At 38.3% G+C, this 21,392-nt stretch overlaps 2 protein-coding genes across 2 annotated transcripts; one reads left to right on the forward strand and one right to left on the reverse strand.

The window, feature by feature from the left end:
• Positions 1-216: 216 nt before the first annotated feature.
• LOC122653625 (SNF1-related protein kinase regulatory subunit beta-3-like) lies at positions 217-10,395 on the forward strand. The gene is made up of 3 exons (XM_043847529.1): positions 217-339; positions 9,685-9,728; positions 9,819-10,395. Exons 2-3 carry the CDS (start codon positions 9,702-9,704, stop codon positions 10,143-10,145), a joined length of 354 nt encoding a protein of 117 aa, XP_043703464.1. The 5' UTR covers positions 217-339; positions 9,685-9,701; the 3' UTR covers positions 10,146-10,395.
• A 6,565-nt stretch (positions 10,396-16,960) lies between these two features.
• Positions 16,961-19,568, reverse strand: LOC122656890. Its single transcript, XM_043851583.1, has 4 exons — positions 19,537-19,568; positions 18,078-18,288; positions 17,229-17,377; positions 16,961-17,152 (listed from the first exon to the last, which is right to left on the reverse strand). Exons 2-4 carry the CDS (start codon positions 18,258-18,260, stop codon positions 17,065-17,067), a joined length of 420 nt encoding a protein of 139 aa, XP_043707518.1. The 5' UTR covers positions 18,261-18,288; positions 19,537-19,568; the 3' UTR covers positions 16,961-17,064.
• Positions 19,569-21,392: the final 1,824 nt, after the last annotated feature.

Below are 21,392 nucleotides of genomic sequence, written 5' to 3' on the forward strand. Positions count from 1 at the left end.
TCCCAAAAGGAACAATGGTTGTCGGTTTTTGCATGCTTCGCTACGCCTAACTAGTAATCATCCCTCCTCTTGTCTCCTGCAAGTTTGTGTATCGCTTGGGGAACTTGGAATATTGGATTGGATAGTAAGTTATTAGTAACACATTCTTTATTTTTGTACGATTTTTATTTTTTTTTTTTGGGGAAAAGGGGATGGGGAGGTTTGATTTTGAAAGGGAAGTGGTGGGGAGCTTGCTGTGTTTGGTTTGGGGCTTTGTATGGTAATTCAGATTTCCTGTCGGGTTGTCTGTGCTGATTCTCTATAGAGATAGAGAGAGTGCTTCGGTGGGCTCGTTAACAGGTACTCACAGATTGTGATCTTTGTTCTCTTTCTATTCTTCTTGTTTGGAATTCTTCCCCCTTCTGTTCTGCTCCTCCCTACCCCCAAAATTACCCTATTATTGTTGCTTAATGTTGGTTAAATTTTTCATGATTTCTCAGTCTCATTGGGTTCTTAGCCTTTTCCGACTTGTAAATTTTTTTTCCTATTTTTTGTTTTTTCCTCCTCTTTGGTATTATTTAATTTGGTTTCGAAGCATTAAAACTTTAATTTTCTGCAGAGATTATTATTATTTTTAGTGTTACTGGCAAGGTTTAGAACTTTAGATTGTTAAATGCAATTTTTTTTTTCCAGAGTATTTTTTCTTTGGGTTCAATTCGATGTCACATTGGTTTGCATATATTTGCAGATAAGCATCTGGAGGGACAGGCTTTTTTCCCCTTCTGTTCATATATATCTTTGTATAGAGAAGGGCTGTGGGAGGTTGTTGACTGTCTTTTTGAAGGATTGAAGCCTGAGAAGTAATCAGGTTTGTATTGTCTCAAAAAGTAGTCTTTTCTGTGGTGATTAATATTGGTTTCTCTTGAATTGTATTTGTGTCCTTCTGTGGACGTGATTTTTCTATAAGGTTGCCATATTGAGACATGTCATTTATTATTGTATATCACAAAGTTTGCAAAATAAATGGAGAGGAATCTTTACATGGCAGATTCTCCATTTAGTATGCAGGAAGGGACCAAAAGACCCTAATTTGTATGCAGGTAATGGGGCCAAATAAGGGAACGAGGGCTCAGATTATAAGAAGAATAGATGGCAGAATAATCAATGACAATTCTGGAAATTAGTAGGCTCAATTTTAGTTTTAATGGAAAGATCTGATATTTTGAGATTTACTGACCAGATTAGCCTGAAACTACAACCAAATAGGCTATAGGGTCTACTCAAACAGGTAGTTATGATAGGCCAGCTTTTTCTGACCTCCTGATCAGCTTTGGGCTCAAATTCACCAATTATGGTTAAACCAGAAAGTGATAGTAACTGGGACAGATGGTTTGAAACTCAAGACAGAGAAAATAACTGGTACAGATATGCTGTAAAGGATGATAGAAAACAGCAGTAATAGGAAAGCAGGGTTAAACAACTGAAGGAATGGAGTGACCGACTGATTAAATACAGTGATTGGATCTTACTTAACCTAGTAGATATGATTGTTTTGTTGTCATATCTGAGGTTTACAGACCCCGACTATCCATTCTATCTAAAATAGTAGAAGAATAATAGGTATCAAACATGGTTCAAGACTGGTTTCGTCCAAGATATCTCGGTTTCCTAAGTTTTGGAGACGAAACCTATATGTAATACTGTATCAACCAAGTTTCGACAATATTTCGGAAATTTCAATAATTTCGACCAGTTTTGGTAGTTTCGACCAGTTTTGACCAGCCCATGACATTTCGAGTTTTGCCCAAAAAATACCAGGCTTTGGAAATCTCGGTTTCCTGGCTGGTCGAAATCGGCCTTGGCACTGAGTTCTTGTAGGAAACCAACTAAACAAGTTTCCCTTTACATATCTAAATAGAAACTTAATAGAAAAGCTAATAAAATATGAAATTGACTTCAATTGACTCAATAATGTTATCCAAAGTCCAAACTAGGATATATCCAATCCATGCTTTCCCCTTATAGATTCGTATACAAAACCTATAACTAATAGGAAACCTAGAGACTCTAAGGACTTGGCACCAAACAATGAGACTAGGACTCATTTTCAACTATTGCTACTCATATTCAATGACTTAAAGCCAAAGGAACAAGACACTAACTCCCAAAAACATTGATACTAATTGTTCTACCCATTAAGCTTTATATTTCTAGCCTATTACAAAGTAAAACCCAGATAAACAAAGCCCAATAATTCCTACTGTTGATACTACTGCATCAAATGGTGAGTATTTAATAAAAATGAAATTTCTAATGTTAACTATTTAATTTTTTATTGGGAGGATAATTGGTAAGTACTGATATATAAGGTTACATTTCCAATGTCAATAAGGTAATAAATTAAGATTAAATTTTGTGTGTGTGTGGCCCCCTTATGATCAGTGTTTTATTAGCAAATAACCCTTTAGATCTAATAGCATTCAGAGGAACTAAATCAGTTCCATGAAGCTCATAATCATTCTGTTTTATAACTGATGAACTTTTAATGAAGTGCACCTATAAAAAAAAACAGATAAATAAAGGCGATATCCAAATAGAAGTGTGGCAGAGCTTAGGAATCTGTGGCTTATCTTGGTTAACTAAGTTGTTTAATAAGATTATGTGCACTAAGAGAATGCCAGATGAATGGAGGAGAAGCATTGTGGTCCCGATTTACAAAAATAAAGGTGAATTTCAAAGTAGCAACAACTATAGAGGCATAAAACTAATGAGTCATACAATAAAATTATGGGAGATGGTTATTGAAACACACCTTAGAAAGGATACTACTATTTCGAGAACCAATTTGGTTTTATGCTAGGAAGATCCACAGCAGAAGCTATATACCTACTTAGAAACTCATGGAAAGATTTAGAGAGAGCAAAAAGGATCTCCATATGGTCTTTATTGATCTAGAGAAAGCTTATGATAGATTGCCTAGAGATTTAATCTAGCATGTGCTACGGAGGAGATATGTTTGAAGTAAATATGTGGACATAATTAAAAATATATATGATGCAGTGGTGGTGACTAGCCCGTGGGGGGTTGAAGTAGTGAATTCTCAATTATAGTTGGGTTACATCAAGGATCAGCTTTAAGCCCCTATCTGGTTGCGCTTATCATGGATGAGTTGACCAGAGACATCCACGGAGAGGTTCCTTGGTGCTTGCTTTTTGCTGATGACATTTTTTGGTGAATGAGACTAAAGCTGGAATTAATGCCACACTGGAGTTATGGAGATCAACCTTGGAATCAAAAGGTTTTAAGATAAGTAGAACGAAGATGGAGTATATGGTATTGTAATTTTAGCAACTCCGGGACGAATAATGAGGGGGTGAAAGTTGAGGAAATGGAGATTCCGCAAAGTGGCCATTTTAGGTATCTAGGATCAATCATCAATAATGAAGGTGATATAGAAGATGATGTCTCACAGAAGATTAGAGTAGGATGGATGAATTGAGGTACATCCAGAGTGTTATGTGATTGACAGATCCCTTTAAATCTTAAAGGAAAATTTTACAAGACAATCATAAGACCGGCTATGATGTATGGCGCAGAGTGTTGGGCAGTTAAGAAGCTTCATATAGATAAACTAAGTGTAGTGGAGATGAGGATGTTGAGATGGATGAGTGGAAAAACAAGAAGGATTAAAAGGAATGATCATATTAGAGCTGGTTTGGGAGTAGCCCGGATTCAAGATAAGCTACGAGAAAGTCGTCTGAGGTGGCATGGCCATGTTCAACAGAGGCCTTTGGATGCCCTAGTTCGGAGGAGTGACTTGATTCAGATTGAAGATACTAAAAGAACTAGGGGCAAGCCTAAAATGATCCCTGGAGAAGTGATGAGGAAAGACATGTATAGTTTGGTCCTTGTTTCCTTGTGTCAAGTATGACGACATCAAATAGAGTTGATTGGAGGGCAAGGATCCATGTAGCCGATCCAGTTAGTTTTTATGAGACTGATGTGTATTTGTTGCATTGTGTTCATTTCTCTTACTTTTATTATTAATATTTTGTCTTCGCAAGGATCCATGTAACCGAACCCATTTAGTTGGGATAAGTCTGGGTTGTTGTTGTTGTTGTTGATGATGATGATGAAGATCCATCTACCCAGAAAAACTAATAATGAAGCCCATATATGTATGTGCCTGTCTCATTTTAAAGCAGTCAGATTCGAAAATATGGTGAGTCATCCAACACAATGCAATGCAATGGGCTTAGTTACACTTGGAAATTGATGACTCCTAGTATAACATCCAATTCTTGGGTGATGTTACTTATAAATAAAAAACATGGGTAGTATTGCCTATTTCAGTTGTCACATAGATAGTGGTTGGCCTTACTGAGGCTTAGGCTCACTTCGACCAAAGGAGGGTGGGGGAAATTTTCCTTTTGAAATTATATGATCAAATGGCTTTCTTTTTCTTACAGTACCCCAGCAGCAAATGTTCACAGATGAGGACTTGCATCCAGTGGCAATAAAAATGATATTTTGGAACTAGAAAATGATGAAGAAATCATGAGTATGAGAACATTCATGTGGTCCAACAGTTAGATATTATTGCAGTAAGTTACAGCTATGAATCATGATGTTTTAGCTATGTTACTTGGACATGGCCAAAGATACAATTTGAGTGCAGCAAAGATTCCATTTCTTGCATTCTTATTTATTTATATGAAGTGTTGGACATTTGTACAGCTCACTATTTGAAGTGCCCAGGTAACAGGTTTTTGTTCAATAAGGAAACTACAAAAAGAGCTATACCCTTTTCTTCCTTTTTTTATTTTATTTTATTATTATTTTTTTGTTAGGGGGAGGGTGCGCCATAAATACCATATAAATTGACAGGCTAATGAACTACTTCATGATATTATTATTCATATAATCTAATTAGGGTGCCTATTCGTTGGATAAGACAAGGGATCCACTTTCTGAGTTCTTTTTGTTTGCGGTAAAAACGCTTACTTAGATTTTTTTGGATAGGAAATTGATGGGTTTAATCGGTATGTGTAGTTAATGTTCTCTGGTGATTTCTCACTTGCAGTGTATGGATGATACTGCAACCTGTTGGTTGTGGGTTCAAAAATTGGAAACAGCCAGGGGTAAGGCTGCGTAGATTTTCCCCTCCCAGACCCTGCAGTGGCGGGCGCCTCGTGCACTGGGATGGTCTTTTAGTGTATGGATTTCAAAGCAATGTCAGGATTGGGGCTAACGATGTGTAAGGTCCCTGGTTGGGGCTATGCCTAGGGATTTTGAAGCAATTCCAGTATTGTGGGTTAATATGAGGAAGAGTTTCTTAATTGGGGTTAGGATGGAAGAGTAATTTTTTTTTTCTGACCAGTACCAGATTGGGAATTTGAAGGGGGAGATTTTTGTTTATTTTTTTGGGTATCGCTCATGGGGTGGGTTCTAAGGCTGTATCAAATTGTCATACTGTCTTGGTAAGACTGGAAAAGAGGTTATCTAGGTGGAAAAGAATGCATATTTCTATTCTTTTCTTTAGTTTGGGGGGAGGGAGATCTGATTAGATTGCAATAGGTGTACTGAGATATGGGATATAGGATCTACGGACTTCATGAAACAAAATCATTGTGGAGGTTTGTTGTAGGTGGGCTTGGTGGAAAAGAGTGCATATTTCTATTCTTTTCTTTTTTTCTTTTTTTTTTTTTTTTTGGGGGGGGGGGGAGGGAGGTCCGATTAGATTGCAATGGGTGTACTGAGATGTTGGATATAGGTCTAAGGACTTCATGACGAAGAAAAAATATATATATTGTGGAGGTTTGATGTAGGTGGGCTAGGTGGAAAAGAGTGCATATTCTTTTCTTTTGTTTGGGGGGAGGGAGGTCTGATTAGATTGCAATGGGTGTACTGAGACATTGGATATAGATCTATGGACTTCATGAAAAAAAATCATTGTGGAGGTTTGTTGTAGGTGGACTAGGCTGCAAGAGAACAAACACTAGCTAACCTACTTAATTGCCAGAATCGCAGTGATCAGCATACAGAATGTAGCAATAGCATTAACTCCTATTCTGCCCTATGGATTAGGCTGATATCCTAGTTGAGTGAAGGTCGTTAAGGATAGGTTATGCACCTAAAATATTTGGCACTGGTTGGATTGAGAGAAACAGATAAGAACAGAAAATGAAGGTTAAGAACACATAAAATAGAAAGTAATGATAAACTCATTCAGCTTTCAATCCAATGGTCTGATGGAGTTCAGACTGGGGTTGAAGGGGACAGACAAGTAGGGGAATAACATAGTAAAAACTCAGATTCTTCTGATGGTTAGATTTTCCAGAATCAGAGGCTGAAAATTAAAATTTATTGCTTTTAAACAACACCTATCACAGGCACTTAACCGGACTGGAAACTTCAGAATCAATTAGTATTTTTTAGAACAGCAATAGTAGTTATTCAGGCACAAAATAGATACTGATATTACCTGGAAATAACCCACGACAGAGGAGGTATGATTGCTGAACTTTGCAGGACAGAATATCCGTTGGAAAGCAAAAGAAAAGAAGAAAAGATAAGAAGGGCCTCTCACCATGGTCTCTTACCATACACTGTTGCCCACAGCAACTGACTCAATCAGCACACAAGGCAAAGCCCATTCTTTCAATATCCAAAATCGGTGGTGATGTCTCCCCTTTCTTGTATTTATAATAATGTAAGAAATCAGATTACAAAATTGGTAACCCAGACTATACGTGGGCTGCTTGAAGATAGAAATTAAACTTCAACAAAAAAAGGAAAAAAAAGAAAGAGAGAAGATAGAAACTAAATCACCCTATTGCTATTACATTAAAAAGAAAGAAAGGAATTAGAAACTTATTGAAAATAGTAACCAAACTATGGCAGCACTAGGATAAGATCTTCCTCCACTTAATAACTTCTAATGGGACCCACAAGATCTCCTTAAAAATCTTCTCTAAGCAAAGAAGTACCACCCTGATTCTCTCCATGCAACAGCCAACTGGGATCCACAAAATCTGGAAAAAAAATCTCCACTTTAAAACCTAATGACCGATGGGTATCTAGGGCAGAATCTTGGCTGGACCAATGGTCTTAAAAATAACACCTATATGGGCCCAATTGTGGGCCTGTCAAGGAGTCAAATTGATGGCCAGAATAAGCCTTGGTTTGGGCTGCCTAGAACCAAACCCATGTGGAACCACTAAGGTGCCTGTTTGGACTGGCCTTACCCTGCATCAAGGTTTAATATGATTTATATATAGTTCTCCTCGGAGGAACATAATTGTGAATGAAAATTGTCTGGAGTATTGGTTGGTAGAACTCTAGAGAAGTTAGGCTCTCTAACAGTTTGGAAGTATGGATAAATATTACAGACTTGCGAACTGATTATGTGGGGCATGTTGGGTTTAAAGTGGGTTATGAGGTAGTTGGAAGGGGTTGATTGTGTCATACTTCCCCATATATACATTGGCTGGTGATCGACAGAGGAGCATCCATTTGGCAATATGATGGTTTGGTGGACAGAGAGGTTCTGGTCTATATTTTTTTAGGTTTAACCTTTTCAATTGGGAGGTTAAGAATTTTCTGCTGCATCCTAATGCGTAAAATTTGAGAAATTTGAAGAATGGTAAAAAATCAATTTTGTTCTTATGATGTTCTCTGTGAAGGTTTTGAGGTGTCTGGGAAAGATTTGGGGTTAGGGGACTCTTTTTAAGTTCTTCAGTCCATATCGACCATGGATGCGAGGGTAGCCAATGCAACGACGAACAGCTTGTTATCTCTTTGTAAATAGTTGAAGGTGATTTGTTTGGCCAGGGCATCTACGTGCTCTTGGTATGGCCTTAATTTTTCATCCTTTGTTTTCCATTTTCCTTGCATTTGGCATATAACCAATGATGAGACTCCATAAACTTCCAATCTTTTGAGGTCAATTGTAATGCGCCCTCGGGTCCTATGGCGCAAACTTCATACTCTGTCATATTGTTTGTACATTCGAAGTTTAACTTAAACGCCCATGAGATGTGAGATCCATCTGGTGCTATCAGCAAAATGCCAGACCATTTCTTGTCTTCTGGTTCTAGGTTCAGGACATCCTCTTCTTGGAAAACATCTTCCAGAGGTCTGATATCAGGGATTGGATGCAATGAGAGATGGACAGCAATCATTCGTCCTGTGTTACATATTTGACGTCGAACTCTGATAGTAATAGAATCCTTCGAGTGAGTCGTACTGTTAAGGCTGGCTTTTCAAATAGGTATTTTATTGTATCCTGATGTTACGCCAACATTGTCCCTTTTCCAGTGTCTATTATTGATAGGTATAATAGTAAGGGTTTCCCTGGTATTGACAGTGTTCAGACAGGCAGGTTCGCCAAATATTCTTTGATTTTATTGAAATCCTGCTGACATTGCTCATTCCATTCCCTAGGCTGGTTTGTCTTGAGCAATTTGAAGATTGTTTCACACACCAAGGTTAACTGAGTGATGAATCAACTGATGTAATGGATCCTACCGAGTAATCCCCTGATTTTTTCTCAGTTTTGGGTGGTGGCATATCCATTACGGCCTTTATTTTTTAGGGGTCCACTTCTATGCCTCTGTAACTAACCATTAATAAACAAAGCATTGAATTTAATACAAGCATATTCATAAAAAACAAAGCCATAAACATTAATCAACATAAACTCACGAAGTGTCAAAAAATTGATATTATGTAAGCTATGCTGTCCACAAGGGGGCGCCTAGGCATCCAACGCAGTCAGTCACCTTTCTTGCATCAAACAAAGCATGTTATCACCTTGGACCCAAGAAGACCCCAAGATGCCTAGACGACGCCTAAATAATGCCTTGACAATTATGCTTTCTTCTGTTTCTCCTCAAATCCAGGCTCCTTAAGGAAGCTTGTTGCTTCTTCACTTTGGGATCTTACAAGACTTGGACTTGAACTTGAACTTGATTATGCTTTTGCACTTGCAGCCATTTGGCCTTGTGGCTGGAAGAGTACTGCTTTCTCCTGAACCAACTGCATTAATTTGATTGATGGAGCCTCCCATTACCGCTAGTATTTAGAGGTTTTCGGTTCCAAACAACTCTGTTTGCTAGCGTAAGGTGAAACTTGAGATTTATGAGCTATATTTGTAGTTACTGCAAAGTTTTGGTATCTAAAATTAAAGGATTTGACCCCCCCTCCTTTTTTGGAGAAGGGAAAGCTACAATAAAATGTTGTCAACAACAGAAAGCGAAAATGGCCAAGGGCCAAAACTCGCATCCTCCCTGTCCCAAAAAAAAAAAAAAAAAGAAGGTTAGAAGGTAAGATAGTGGCAGATGAAAGCTGGTGTCTGTTCAGCCACTCTAGCTAACTCATAACTCAAGGAATTTGCTTATCTCATCCTCCAAAAGATAAATTCCTAGTCAAACTAATGGACCATATTATACCCTCAAAAGGAACTGCACCATGGCAGGTCTAGAATAATAAAAGGAAATCTTTGTTTTCAATGAGCTAATTTTATTAATTGGTTTTGACTTATATGATCCTTTAGGTTGTCTACTTCTCATTTTTCTTTCCATTTTTGCACCTTCCATTTGATCATTGGGGTAGCTCACCTTTTGATAGCTTTGTGCCTATTTCTGCTTGTGTTGTTCAAGTCTTGAGCTATTTAAATACTAATGATTGGGCACTGGTATCCAGGTCATTTTTGTATCATCATGGATAATTCGTATGGTGAAGACCAAGTAAGCAATGCACCTTGGTAATTTAAATTTAATTCCTCTGATAATTATGACCCCTCAAGGCTTGTGATTTTGATGAGACACCTTATGTAGGATGAGGTAAGCGTGGTGGGATTTGAAGTTCCCAGGTCACCTGATTCAAGCTACAACAACCCGTACCCGGGCAATGAAGATGAGGCAAGGGACCCACCTCTAGTTCCTCCTCACTTGCAACACCCATTGCTGAGCTTTCCAGCAGGAAGAGATACCTCTGGCTCTCTTCCTTCGCCGCAGAATGTGATTCTCAACCATCTCTGCATTGAGAATAGGGAGACCCAACAATCAGTGGTGGCACTCGGGGTCACACATCGCTTCCGCGCAAAATTTGTTACAGTTGTGCTTTTCAAACCAATTCAAAGGACGGGGGGAACAAGCACTTGAGGTGCATTTTATATCACCTTCACTTTGGTTTGTTCCTTCCGTAAATGGATATAGTTGTGGCAGAACTCATACGGGAAATAGCAGTGAAGTAAGTCAACTGTCTCAGTGCTGCTGATGAAATTTAGGTTCACTTTGTTGGACTCCAGAACTCATTGTTGCATGTCTTACTTGCTTCTTCCCTGGAGTATTTAAAATGGTAGTATGTTTTAAAATGTTTATAAAGATATACTGTCCATATTTTCCTTATCAACCCATATGAGTTATGATAGTTGGGCAAATGTGCTCTAGCTGCTCATAGAGATGATCATTGAGAGCACACATTAATGTGCATATATGCATGAGTAGTTTCTTTTCAAATGCATCCTCATGAGAATTGCGGTCACTTGAACCCGCCTCATGACAATTGTGGTCACTTTGAACCTTCATTGTTGATGATCAAGTCTCTTCTACAGCTGGATAGTAAACTCTGCATTTGAGAAGTAACTCCAACATTTTAGGTAACTAAAGGTCTTGTCAATTATCATTTTAGATCCATGATCATCATTTTAAGCCTTCTAGAGGTCATCCTTGTTTTTGAGGAAGAATTATCGATGCCAACGTATGTCATCAATATAGTTAATATTATAATCTGAGCTTTTCTGTAGAGAAAACACTGTTTAGGCATTTTAGTAATACATATTTATTATGGATAATTTATAATTTTCCCAAAAAGATTTTACTTTGATGGTAAAGGAGGAGAGTACAGAAAATTCAGGGGTTCTGAATTGCAGCTCATGGAAGCTGTCCAGCTTTGTATGGACTTACAGTAGAAACAAGTCTTCAGTCATGGTAAAGCTTTTTTCCAGTAAATAGTGGACCACTACCCAAACGTTGGTTATGATGCTATGATTGTGATATGAATCAGTTCAGCTCATGCAAGTTTTCTACTAATTCTGTTTTTGAATGACTTCCAAGGCAACCTAACCAACTGATATTATTGTTGAGAACTGACTCTTCCACAAACGTTGGAAAAAAACTAGGCAACTTCTTTTTATTGAATATTGTCCTTTTAATGGCCCCTATATCCATTGTCTCGCTAAGCAATCTAATCAGGGCGGGCCCTTTAGCAACAAGAATCGACACAGCAACAGAGTCACACTCAATCCATAGGTGAGAGACACCCAGCCGTTTGGCATGTTCCAGACCCAATACCGGCGCCAAGAATTTCGCCTCAAAATTTGTTGAGGCCCAAAAAAATTCCTGACATAAAATCATAGCTGTGTTGTGGTCATGAAAAACACTCCTCCGCCTACTAGCCCAGGGTTTCCCAAAGAACATCCATCTACATTAAGTTTCAGTCAAGTAGGTGGAAGTCGGGCTCAAAAAATCTCCAAAATTGACTTTGGAGAGCGAGGGTGATACTCAAGCATCAATCTCCTTGCAAGCATCTGGTCGTCCATGGAAGAGATACGATGGGGAAAAACTGAGGATAAGTAACTCATCTCCTTCTGTACTACACGCCAAGTCTGAAGGTGGGTCCTCCTCTTCTCTTCATATTGTCTACGATTTCGTTCCAACCACACAAAGAAAGGAATGAGAATTAAACCAGCAAGCCAGGCTTCCTTTACAAATATGACAGAAGCTTTTGATTTCCACCATATGCACAGACCGTCTAAGGAGGGAAGAGGCTGCCAACCTACACCAAAAACTGAAGCAAAAGAGGTCCAGATCGACTGAGTAAACTCTCATTCCAGAAATAGATGGTTTAGTGATTCATCCTTTTTCAAACAGAGCTCACATCTAGAAGGAATAGAGACACCTATAGCTTATATCTTGTCATTCGTCTGAAGCTTCCCATGAAACAATTTCCAATCAAATACAGAGTGCCGAGGCTGGAGACCTTTTCGCCAAATCAATGAAGACCATGCCACCATTAAGGATGTCAAAATCAAATCGAAATCGAATTGAATCGTTTAAACCAAAACCATGAAACTGTTTAATAAATGATTCGATTATTGTTCCAAAATTGAGATCGTTTACTCAAGCGGTTTAAATCGGACCGTTTAACACTCTTAGCCACCATAGGGTTTCTTCTTCTAAGGGATTCCCAAGCTGATCTAACTGAGAAGGCACCTGAGGGAGATAGGGACCAAACACAAACATGCTCCAGAGGTGGGACTGGAATGGTGGTGTCTTGCACTAAATCAAAAATATCTTTCAACTGATACGATATCACGTGAGGGAGGTGCCACTCCGTGCTGTGAATAAAATCTGCAACATGAGAGTTAAAGCCTTCAAACAAAGAAGGATCAAGATTTGAAAGATCCACAATTGAAGATGATCCCAGCTACCTATCAAGCCAGAACACAAGGAGTATCTGTGAACAATTCCGTCCTCTTTATTATCAACATCAAATCCTAACAATAAACCATTGTTTCAAAAATCGGAATTAGATCGGTTGATTCTAAGGTTTTTGGGACCAGGTCATTGGGTTTCTGATCAGAGGGGGCTGATTCTAGGGTTTTGGGATTTGATTACGATCTCATCTAGATCGGATGTTATTTTATTCTGGGTAATGAAGAACTTGTCATTCTAAATTTTTGGCTTCAGGAATCCCTATATAACTTAAGTGACGCAATAAAAAATTTTTCTATTCTTTTATTAATCGATTTGTGTGTCTGATTTCACTCGCCCCATGGTTGTGAACTAATGATTGGTTCTGCCTCTAAAGATTTTGGACTTTTTTATAACGGTCATATTATATTTGGTCTTGTTTCTATTTTTTCAGTTACTTTACATACAATTTTCAAATATTGGATCTTCCATTATTTAAATTATATATCTTTATCACTTGTAGTGATTTATCAGTCAATGACTGAAAAAAGGTCCACGATCATTGATCTAATTATAATCTTTGCTACTTCATAAAATTAATCACCCTTGGGATGAATTTGACTTGGAAGTTCAATGGCAAAAAGAAGGATATTCATTAACTCGTTATTTGGTACAAAAATTTTTGGATATTCAATGGTTTTTTGGTAATGATTAGTAAATTCTTCTTCACTTCAAGTTAAAACGTATGGAATTGATTGATATTATGACAGAAAAGCTATCAATTACTTTTCTAGATTGGAATCCTTAAAAGAGGTCTATGAGCTCGTATAGTTATTTTTTTTCTCTTGTATCAAGAATCACAATTGGAGTAGTGATTGTTGTGTGGTTAGAAAAACCTATTTGCAAGGATGCAACAATGTACTTAGACTTGAATACGTTGATCCTTTTGAAATTCTTCAAGCTCTAGCAGATGGAACCAAACTACTTTTCAAAGAGGATATTCTTCCATTTAAAAAGGATGCTCATCTATTGGAATTAAGGATCAATTTGACCCTTGATTGGAAGTTTGTAATCCTTGCACTGAGCCAAGTCACACATGTTCATGGTTGTAAGATAGCCGAGGAGGGACACCTGTTGGGATTTGTTTGCTTTTTAAAATTGGTTTCAGGGGAATAGGATTCTCAATTTCCCATGACACAAGTGTGTAGATTCTGCCCATTCCCTCTCACTTTTTGTCCATGAATCTCACATTCTCCCCACATTAAATGCCCCTTGTGTACGAACTATTTCTTATTGTTGATAAACTATACTCTGACATCATGGAAAAACTCTTCCTATTTTCAAGGGGTTCCAAGGGAAGAGATAGGAAGAGACAGTAATTTACGGCATTTCATCTTATATACAGTTTGGGAAAATGTTGGGCGCGGGGGGAGGGGTTAGGAAAATGACCGCCTCCCCTCCCCATGAAAGGCAGAAATTTTATCATTGTTGATCCTTTCATGCATGCTCTCATTGGTCCTTGCAGCGCAAGGGCTACGCTTCTGGATAGAGATTTCTTTCTCAAAATAAATATATTAAACCTCAAAGGAAGGGAGAAATTACATTATAAGGCAAAGATTCCACCAAGAGGCACTAGGCCCTGGACATGCAAAGAGAAAAACAATATGAACAAAAACCCCAAGACTACTGGATCGTCCCTAAAAAAGGAGCAATTACGAACTCACATTGCGATTTTCTAAGGGGCATTAGATTTTCCAATTACCTGAGCAAAGAAAATAAGGGGCAAACCTAATACAGTGATTCTTCCTCCTATGCCAAGTAGAGACTTGAGTGTCTTCCCAATGAAACTCCTCTTTTTACTTCAAATCTGACAAACCCTCTAAATTGTCAACATGTTGGATCACCTCCTCTGTATGCTTCAACTTTGGATCTTCCAATTGAGAGAGACCAACTAAGAAGGTTGCATGCTAGTCCAAAATATGAAGGAATGATTTCCTCATCTGACTTCAAATTGGGTCCACATGGAATGGGGTTGTCATCCTCATTCTCAAGAGCTGCCGCCCCGAATCCCCACATGGACCTGCTAATTCGTCGAGGCCCCACCAATAACGTAGATTAACTCAAAAGGTCGGCTGATCCCAACGGCCCTTCGGAACCAACCCACTTATGCAAGTGATGAAATACAAGACACCGTAACCCAAAGCCCCAACACAAGGTAGGAGAGAGAAAACAATAAAAATCCCATGTGAGACTACAATAGTACACTGGCATGTGGGAAACTTCTTTCCAAGGAAAAAAAAAATTGGAATTGGTGCAAGTAATGAAGTATAAGTTATGGTTTAATTCTAATAAAACTAGATTCATTCCTTCAACTCATAAACAACCTTATCATAACAAAGACCCGCTGTTACAGTGTTCCAATTCGGATAGGAACAAAACCCATTTGATTATTTAAAGGGAAAATCTTGTTCTAACCAAGGTTGATGAAAAAAAAGTCATAATCTTACATTTTGCCCTTTTAATATAAAATACTTTTTTTACTGAGGGTAAATCCTGTCATTCTACATAAATTTTATATTACAATACTTTCAATATTTTGAAAACCCTTTTTTATCCCTGCATTAAATAACTTTTAGAAATAAGACAAGACAATTATAAAAAGGTAAAACTTTTTGGCTCACCCTTTGGTGACAAGAAGTTGCACCCTAATTTAAAATGGGTGTCTCAGGCTCTCAGCTATCTATGATATGATAAACTTTAGTAAACAAAACAGCACAAGCACATTCTTTGTAACTAAAGAAAGTAACTAATTCAATTGAAACTTCATCCCATTTATTTGATGAGGTCAGAGACACAAATCCGGTTCTGTCACTCCACTTCGATCCACTCTATTCAACATAACTGTTCACTAACCCAAACAAATAAACATGGTTAAATGTGGGTCTTAAAGTCATAATCAGGCCAGTTTCCTGCTTAAGAGGTCTCTTTAGGTCCATTGAGGCCCCATAGTTGCATTCTTACAATCAAATTCTTCTGCTCACTTCTTATTCTGCGTTTCTCTATTTTCTTTCCCTTCAACAGATAGAATGAAGATGACTGACATAGATGGTGCCCCAGGCAGCTCCATTGTATGGAGTCACTGGCAGAGAGCAGAGCAATGCATTCTCAGTTGACTCATCCACAATCCCAATCGACACAACTGCCAAATTCGCATTCTCTGTGTATTCTGAGCGCAAGGCCACTGTGTTTAAACTCTTCTCCTTCACGAACCCTTGTATGTGCACCTTCCATCTTTCCTGGATCTCCTTCTTCATGTGCTTCATATCCATATTTGCTGCTGCTCCCCTTGTACCCATCATTCGAGACAACCTCAACCTCAAGAAAGGCGACATTGGCAATACCGAAATCGCCTTCTCCAATTGTTTGCCAGTTGGCCTATCATCCCATGGCCTGAATGCTGAATCACTATTACCTGGCAACAGTTTCATATCAAAAAGTTCCAACTTAGGAGAGTAACCTGACCTTAATGAGTTACTTCTCTAGTGATCTTTCATTATATCTATTTGTTGCACAAACATCTGATCTTTTCATCTGTAATCAAGATTCAGTGCCTTCAATTGGTAATAAACAGGGTCCATCTTCTGCTCAACCACCCCAAAAAAAGAACCCTGAAACCAGTCTCTGCAGAGCAACCAGTTTTACATAAGATAATCAACCACTGATTGGTTGATAAAACCTCATTTCAAAATTCTCTTGCCCAATGGTGCCTTTTCTTCGAGTATCTTCTTCTCAGATGAAAAAGAAAATACTGAATCTGTTTCTTACTTCTTATTTCAGAACAGCTAGTAAATGTAACATGATTCACAAGAGAACCTACTGCTTTCTAGTTAATAGGACACCTCAGTCCACACTGATCTTCCCAAACAAAGAATCCTTCATCTCATTGCAAAGATACAAGAACAGAAGAAGCTTTCGACGGCTTATAGACATTAAAAGAAAAGATTTTGAGAATTTCTAGAATAGAGAGTTTTCTTTATCGTGTTCCCCACTGATTTGGGCCTCCACAAGATTTGGTCCAGTTGACGAAAAGATGTTTTCCTTCTCCCCCCACCCTCGATGACTGACCATATAATGTTTGAAAACCCCCAAACTTTCTCAATTACTCCATGGTTCCCTCCCCCCCCCCCCCCCCAACAAACTTATTAACTTCGAAAATCCAAATCAAGATGTGAATGCTGAAAGAGTTTATAGATCAAAGCACAGCATGTACTGGTATAAAAGGTAATTTTAGAGGTAGTGTGTAGCAATCGCTTTGTTTATTCTCACGAAATATTGCCATATTGATAGCTAAACTTCAGTAGGTGGAGAGACAAACAAGGATAGCATTTTTTGTGAAATTTTATTTTTTTTATACTAGAAAATTTCTTACCATTAGAAGCACATTTGCTGTTGACAATATTCCCGTTGAGGTTAAAATTACATTAAAATATACAAGAAATTTATGAAGATCAAACCTCAAGTTATTTGTGCCTCTGATGATAGAGTACATGAAATCACTAATCCCAATTTAAGTCTAGTAGAAGCAGAGAAGCAGAGAAGCATCAAATTATCCACTTAACTGCCCTGAGCCACCACAAGTACTGCAGGATCGAGCAGACGAGCACTTTGTACAGTAACTCCATTTCTTTGGAAGCCTAACAAAAAGCAGTTTGAAATTATTAGCAAATTGCAATAAGTGTCAATTTAGCAGTACTCAAAGACATTGTATACCCAGCTGTGTATCGAGTGGCCATATTCTTTGCAGCCATTCTTGCCTTCTCAGCACTTTCTTCTGACAGCTTTTTCAGTACAAAACCTTCACCCTTACATTCTGCACAGATACCAGATCCACCACAATCTTCGCAAGTTTTGACAGAGTTCTGTCTATTAAGAAAGAGTTCAATCAGTAACACATTCCAAAAAGAGACTAAGCAGAGAGGAATGGGGGAAAATTAGTTTCGGAAGGACAAGGAAGAACACTAAAAGGTCAAGGTCTACTACAACCTCCTTCTAGATTACTTATGCATTTACATGTTCAACATGCACACAGGTCAGATGGTTACACATTTTCAATACCTCATCTAGAAGATATTTTGCACCAAAAAAGTCGGACTTACTTATACAGTCAGAATCATCCAATTAAATGTTTCTTTTGCAGACAGGGGATGCCATACATCAGATCATTAAGGTCACCTGTCAAGTAGGGGAGAGTGTCTTAGGTGCAAGCTTCCAATGGTCAGTCCAAATGTGCCATGTGTATTCAACAAAGAATTCAAGATGTTTGATTTGGCTAAGGTCATTTGGGAATCCAAAAAATCTATGCTGCAAGATGATACACCTACCATTTCCTTTCGTCAAGTATTTGATAAGTTTGTTTGTCATGTTCTTTGGATCCACTTATAAGGTTTTCCTGCCTCTAGGGCAAACTTTTGCTTTCTACAAAAATAAGGGATTCGAAAACCAGAAGTTCTAACCCCAGCAACCAGTAGTTTCTTTACTACCACCTATATTTCAGATTCCAAAACAAGGCCAGATTTTCTTTCAAGCATATAGCAAACACTAGATGGTGAAAGTACGCACATCAGTCTTTTTGGAACCTCTGGTCGTCCTTACAAGGATGGTTGCTGCTGCACCCACCACTGTGGCTGCAAGTACCACAGAAGCAGCAGTTTCTGGTAGTGCAGGAGATGCGGTGAATTTCTTTCTTCGTTGTTCTATTGTTTTCAGTGTAAATGGAGAAGAGAAGTTCCGGACAGCTTGCATTATGGACTTTGAGCGTGTAATGGCTTCACTGTAAAATTAACATCAGTTTGCCATCAATACCCAAGAGATGTATGAGGGCTTGAACCCTTTACATGAAAGAATGCAAAAGGTTTAAAGGCTGTAATAAGAATCTATTCAGCAGTAAAAGAATCAGAATAAAACACCCTTGATGCTTATTTTTAATTAATAAAACAAATGCCACTGTTTCAAGCAGTGTATTAGTCCCTTTGTCATGAACAGATCCTTAATACATGATACAAGATGCCATGGGAAATCTTAGAAACAAAACCATGGCAACTGTAATTCAGTCAGAAAAGACTAGGAATTCATGTATAAACAAAAATGTGTCACACAAAAGCATTAAAGAGAAAAGCAAAAATGAAAAGCCAAAAACCCAATCATAGAAGAGGAGACTCTAAAATGCATATGGCCAAGTTTGAGTGGAATGGAATATGGAAACTTCCAATTCAAAATTCTATTAGAAGAATGACCTGATTGTTTTGCCATAGATCCAGAGACTAATTTTGGAATGAGAATCAGATATATAAAGCTCATTAAATCAAGTTTCACATTATTGCTATGAGAGTATTGGAGGATCTATGCCTGTTGACCATCTATCTATCTCTTCCCATATCAAACAAAGAAAAGAAGGTGGGCACAATTTCTGTAATTGGTGAAACATTTCACAACTTCGCCTGGGGGTGGGGAGTAGTAGAATAAGATCCACCAGAGACCCTTCTTTTTGTGTGTGTGTGTGTTGGGGGGGGGGGGAGATATTTCAGCAGACATATTAGAACCATTTCATTTGCAGAACAAATCCTTTAAAGACAATAAACATGACACGCTTTCAGTCTGTTACTGCTAGGAACTCAGAGCATTCAACTCATCCAACTATAAGTTTTCTGATAACAATCTCTATAATTCCAGGAAAGATTACCACAAAGCCCAAAAGTGTGACCTTGATGATTCCAGGAAAGGCTAGAAAGAAAAAGGCAATGGAAATTGACTACATAATCTAAAACCGTCTTCTATCCCAAAATTTCAAACAGTTGGTGGACATCAAATCTAGATTCCCAACTTTCATAAACACATTGAGACAATTGGATTATAATAATCACAGCCAAAATGCAAGGAATTTTTTTATATTATTGAAAAATTTAAAAGCCAACCACCAAGTGATTGTGCACTGTGCCGAGAGCTAACGGCTAAGAGATCTTTGAATTCCTGTGGACGTTGAGAGTGAGAGGGAGAGGGAGAGAGAACTCATAGTTAATACCTGGAATTTGACAGGGAACGCAGTGTTAGTGAAGCAGAGAGCACCTCTTGTTCGGCTTCTTATCTTTGGGTTGGTTAGTTTTGTTATTCGATTTTGCCCTCGTGGAGGGATTGAATTCCCAAAATATCCTAATCAGTCAACAAGATCATTCCGCTGCGGCTGGACTACTATCCTATGTTGGTCCGTCAAGTTTGGGAGATTGGGACTAGATGTCTTTATACTCCCTAGCCTCTGCCCCTAATAGTTTTAGCTTGAGTTGGACCCTCACACTCTAACATGGTATCAGAGCGTTCGTTTGTCTTTCTTCAGTCTATCTTTACACGTGTATGTTATCTTAGATGTTTTCGTATGTCTTTGGGCCTCTTCACCTAATAGCTTAAGTTTTGAGTTGTTCCCCTAGTTCTAACAGCCAGCGCCAATGTGAACTAGACCATATCGATATGAACTTGATTTGCCCATCATGGAATTTCATTCGGCACCAACTGGACTCTAATTGTGCTTCATTTTTCAGCCCCAAGTGAATTTGGGATTTTATTAATGATACATATACGTGTCGGGAGTCCAAACTCAAAATCACATGGGAAGCCCCATTTGCGATCGATTCAAGAATACGAAGAAGTTGTTAAGGCCGAGCTTCCTTGGACCAAACCAACAGTTGGAGCCCCCCACATGGCCAGTCAACTTGAGACTCCCCAAGACTCCAGTTGCAAGATGGTTCTAGTTCAAGAAGGGGGCATCTAACGTACGCTAAGGACCAATTGGACCTGAAGTTTACGTGGACTCAAGACAATCCTCCTTGGACATATAAATACGGCCGTAATAACTGAACAAGATAAAGTTGAAGACCCAAAATTGATTGCTCAGTGTTTCGCCTCACATCTCAATGATATTTTTACCACTTCTAATCCTTTGGATGCTGATTTTATTGAATGTCTTTTTCCCCAGGTCTTATACCTCGAAGAGGCTTCCTTCGTCTGTTCTCCTCCCTCCCTGGAAGAGATTAAGAAGGTAGTTTTCTCCTTTGGCCCTCTTAAAGCCCCTGGTCCAGATGGGTTTCAAGCTTGTTTTTTCCAAAGGTTTTGGGATCTTGTAAGTTCATATTTACTTTCCCTTGCTTCCAATTTTTTTTTTGAATGCTTGCATCCCTCATGGGGTCAACCATACTCTTATCTGTCTTATACCTAAGTCTGATTCAGCTTCAAATGTGGAGGATTTTACACCTATTAGCCTTTGCAATGTGACTTACAAAATTTTATCCAAGTTAATGGCAAATAGATTGAAACATTTTTTTAATTCTTTCATTTCCCCTTATCAGTCTGCCTTTATTCCTAGTAGACAAATAACCGATAACATTATTATTGCTCAGGAAATTTTTTCATTTTCTTGATCATACTAGAGGTAAGACCGGGTTTGTGGCCATTAAAATTGATATGTCAAAAGCTTATGACAGACTTGAATGGAGTTTAATTAAATCTCTGTCCCAATTTTTGGGCTTTGGGGATCAATGGGGTAATTTAATTTACTCCCTAATCTCCTCTACGTCTTTTTCCATTAAGTTGGATGGAAGCCCTTTCGATTTATTCCATGGTTCTGGGGGTATTCAACAAGGATGTCCTCTTACTCTCTTAGTCTATATTTGTTTATTGTTGCTATGGAAGTTCTTTCTAGGCTTTCTCTACTGACCGTGATTTGAATCTGTTTCAAGGTATCAAGATTTCTTGACCAGGCCTAGAAATTTCACACCTGTTGTTTGCTGATGATATATTCATTTTTTGTCGTGCTACTCAGGAGGATTTGTTGATCATTAAGGCAATTCTGGATCTGTTTTCTAATCTATCTAGACAAGAGATTAATCT

Source organism: Telopea speciosissima, chromosome 3 (genome assembly GCF_018873765.1).
Source record: "Telopea speciosissima isolate NSW1024214 ecotype Mountain lineage chromosome 3, Tspe_v1, whole genome shotgun sequence".
Classification (NCBI taxonomy): Eukaryota; Viridiplantae; Streptophyta; class Magnoliopsida; order Proteales; family Proteaceae; genus Telopea; species Telopea speciosissima.